The 2,604-nt window shown below is 38.4% G+C and overlaps 1 protein-coding gene across 1 annotated transcript in view; it reads right to left on the reverse strand.

The window, feature by feature from the left end:
* Window positions 1-932: 932 nt before the first annotated feature.
* Window positions 933-2,604, reverse strand: part of LOC111380057 (nitrate regulatory gene2 protein-like) — a 14,595-nt gene continuing 12,923 nt past the window's right edge. Inside the window, exon 2 of the mRNA XM_023003523.1 lies at window positions 933-2,600. Coding sequence (XP_022859291.1) covers window positions 1,264-2,046 — 783 coding nt within the window. The 5' untranslated portion in view covers window positions 2,047-2,600 and the 3' untranslated portion in view covers window positions 933-1,263. The remainder of the gene's footprint in view (window positions 2,601-2,604) is intronic.

The following is a 2,604-nucleotide window of genomic DNA, read 5'->3' on the forward strand; positions in this document are numbered from 1 at the left end:
ATACCATTATGAATTGTTTCTTAGTGTTGATTGAAAGTAGAAAAGTAGTTCTTGATCAAGCTGCCACAAGGTCCATAGATTGCGGACTCACAGGCAAATTCCCCTTATATATTGTTGTATTGGATCCGGACTACCCAACAGGAAACATCTGGGAAGTAGGGGCTTCAGATCCAAGATAACCATTTTAAGCAATAAAAAATCCACTCAACTCCGTAGAAAAATCAATAAAAAAGATTATAAACTCCATTCAAAAATCAAGGCAGCTGTCAACTAACCTATCTTATGTAGGAAGCCAAAAGAACATGCAATCTGACACTTCATACTTTGAGGTAGTTTATCATCTGACCAGTAATATTTTTTGCAAAGTACTTGTAACCAGCTGATGTTTTTCATAATTTTTTTTTCATCTTCTTTTCTGTCTTGTTCCATGTTTAGAAGAAAGCTTGACACAACAGAATCTGGACAGCTCAGACTTCAGAAGATTCACAGAACATGTTTACCGAATCTTTCTTTGGCACTTTGCTTGTTTGCTTTCATATATCAGTTTGCACTGCAAGAACCAAATAAAAGTGGTCTTTTTTAAGTTTCTCGGGTGATTTCACGATATAGGGCCAGCTTGGATATTTTGGACCAACTTTTTTCAGTTGCTTTTGAGACTAACTTTTAAACCTGTTTGGATTATTTTTTCAGAAATTACTTTGTCGAATCAGAAGAACTTTAAGAGGAAGCAACATTCCTACTTTGACCATAGGAGTATAAAATTGGTTGGCCACGTTGGGCTGTTTTAGTCAGCTCACCCAGCACGTCCACTAAGGTGAAACGAGTAGCCATCAATGTTACACTGTTATTTTGTCACTGGGTAATTTGGGATCCTAACAGAAGAAGATTGGTAACTGAAAAAGAAATGTGGTAAATAGAATTGAAGAAGAAAGTACAAGCAAATAGAAACCAACGTAGAGGACAAGAAGAGTACACCTCAGACAGAGGAGATAAATTTATTGAGCTGCCGGAAAAATAATGAATCTCTGATACAATAATGCAAGCAATTTCCTGCAAGGAGAGATTCTCACCCTCACCAACAAAAATGGTGACAGCAACTGCAAAATTCCACCTATTTACATAACTGAAATAAAACTCAATGTCAAAAGACCATTGCCAAAAAAAAAGTACATGAAAAAATGCCTGCTAATCTATTTCCTACCAGCCACAAAACCCGAATATAAAAAGAAGAAATATATTTTAAATTAAAATACGAGTTTTTGTCTACTTGATGGCATAGGAGCTGGTGCAAACTGCCTCGAGTGCTTCTGCGATCAAAGCAGAAAAACTGGTCATGGCTTGAAAAACACCAGGCAAGCCTGTTTGTAAGTTGTTTAGTGTCATTGCTCGGGTCACCTCAACTGCCTCGGCGTGTTTCAGCATCTCATCTTCCACCCGCCTTTGGCAAATTGTAAGCTCTGCTTTTTTCTCGGCCAGGGGGTCTCGTGCATCCAAAGCATGCCCATTTTCAGGCCCTGTATCACGAAGACCTAAACCGACCATAGAGTACGTTTGGTAATACTTTCTCTCAATGTTCCTGACAGTGGACGATTTTTTCTCAAGTTCTTTTGATACAGTTTCGGTTCGTTTCTGGATCTTGAGCTCCTCCGTTTGTTTCAAAGATATCGAATGTACAACACTGACAAAACTTTTGATGGCTTCGGAGGCAACTGTATCGGGAATCCGATCGAGTGCAAGTTTCCACTCATCACAAAAAGCAAAAACCTCGGATAGCTCCCTGTTGCCATTAGTTAACTCACCGCTGACTGGGAGGAGGGAAAGCTTGAACCAGCCATGCAGAGAACAGACAAAATCCCGTTGGAATTTTATCAGGCGGCAGAAACTAGAATGCCAGGCAGCTACAGCTGATTCGAGATCACGTGTTGCCTGCCTGTGCATATCAAATGTTGGTTCGGCCTTGTTTGCCTGATTAACGAGGCCTCGCACTTGCTGCACAATGTCATTCTGGACAACATGAAACTGATGCATTGATCTCCACATGTACATGAACCTGTATTCATTTTTCACCAATATAATACTGGGTTATTAGCTATGCAAAGGCATGCCCATATAATTAAAGAAATCAAAAATATTACCATGTGCAGAAAAAATATTATGTGAACAGGAGTGCTAAGATTCAATTTAAGTTCATAGCCACTCTCTATCTACGACACAAACTCAGTGCTTTGGGACCAAAAGATTTCTATAATGACACCGCTGCAGTGCAGGGTTCATTGAATAGATGGCAAACTAATGCTTCTCTATTGGTAATTAAATGTGTCATTTATTTCTATTACTTCTCATCTTATTTGATTTAGCATGCTAAAATAAATCCTTTTTGGATTTATTAAAATTTGGCGAAAGGATTTATTTAAATTTGGCCTGTTCTATAAATACAATGACACAGTAGTTATGACACAGTAATATTTTTTATCTTGACTATTCTCATCCCCACAAACGTGATGATAACTAGTGTGTCATATGACAATTAAATCAGGTGCCTAACTTCAAGCCCTTCCCTACCTCTATTTTTATAAGAAGCCCTATCTGATATACGTATTCTCG

This window comes from Olea europaea, unplaced genomic scaffold (assembly GCF_002742605.1).
Source record: "Olea europaea var. sylvestris unplaced genomic scaffold, O_europaea_v1 scaffold2090, whole genome shotgun sequence".
Taxonomy (NCBI): Eukaryota; Viridiplantae; Streptophyta; class Magnoliopsida; order Lamiales; family Oleaceae; genus Olea; species Olea europaea.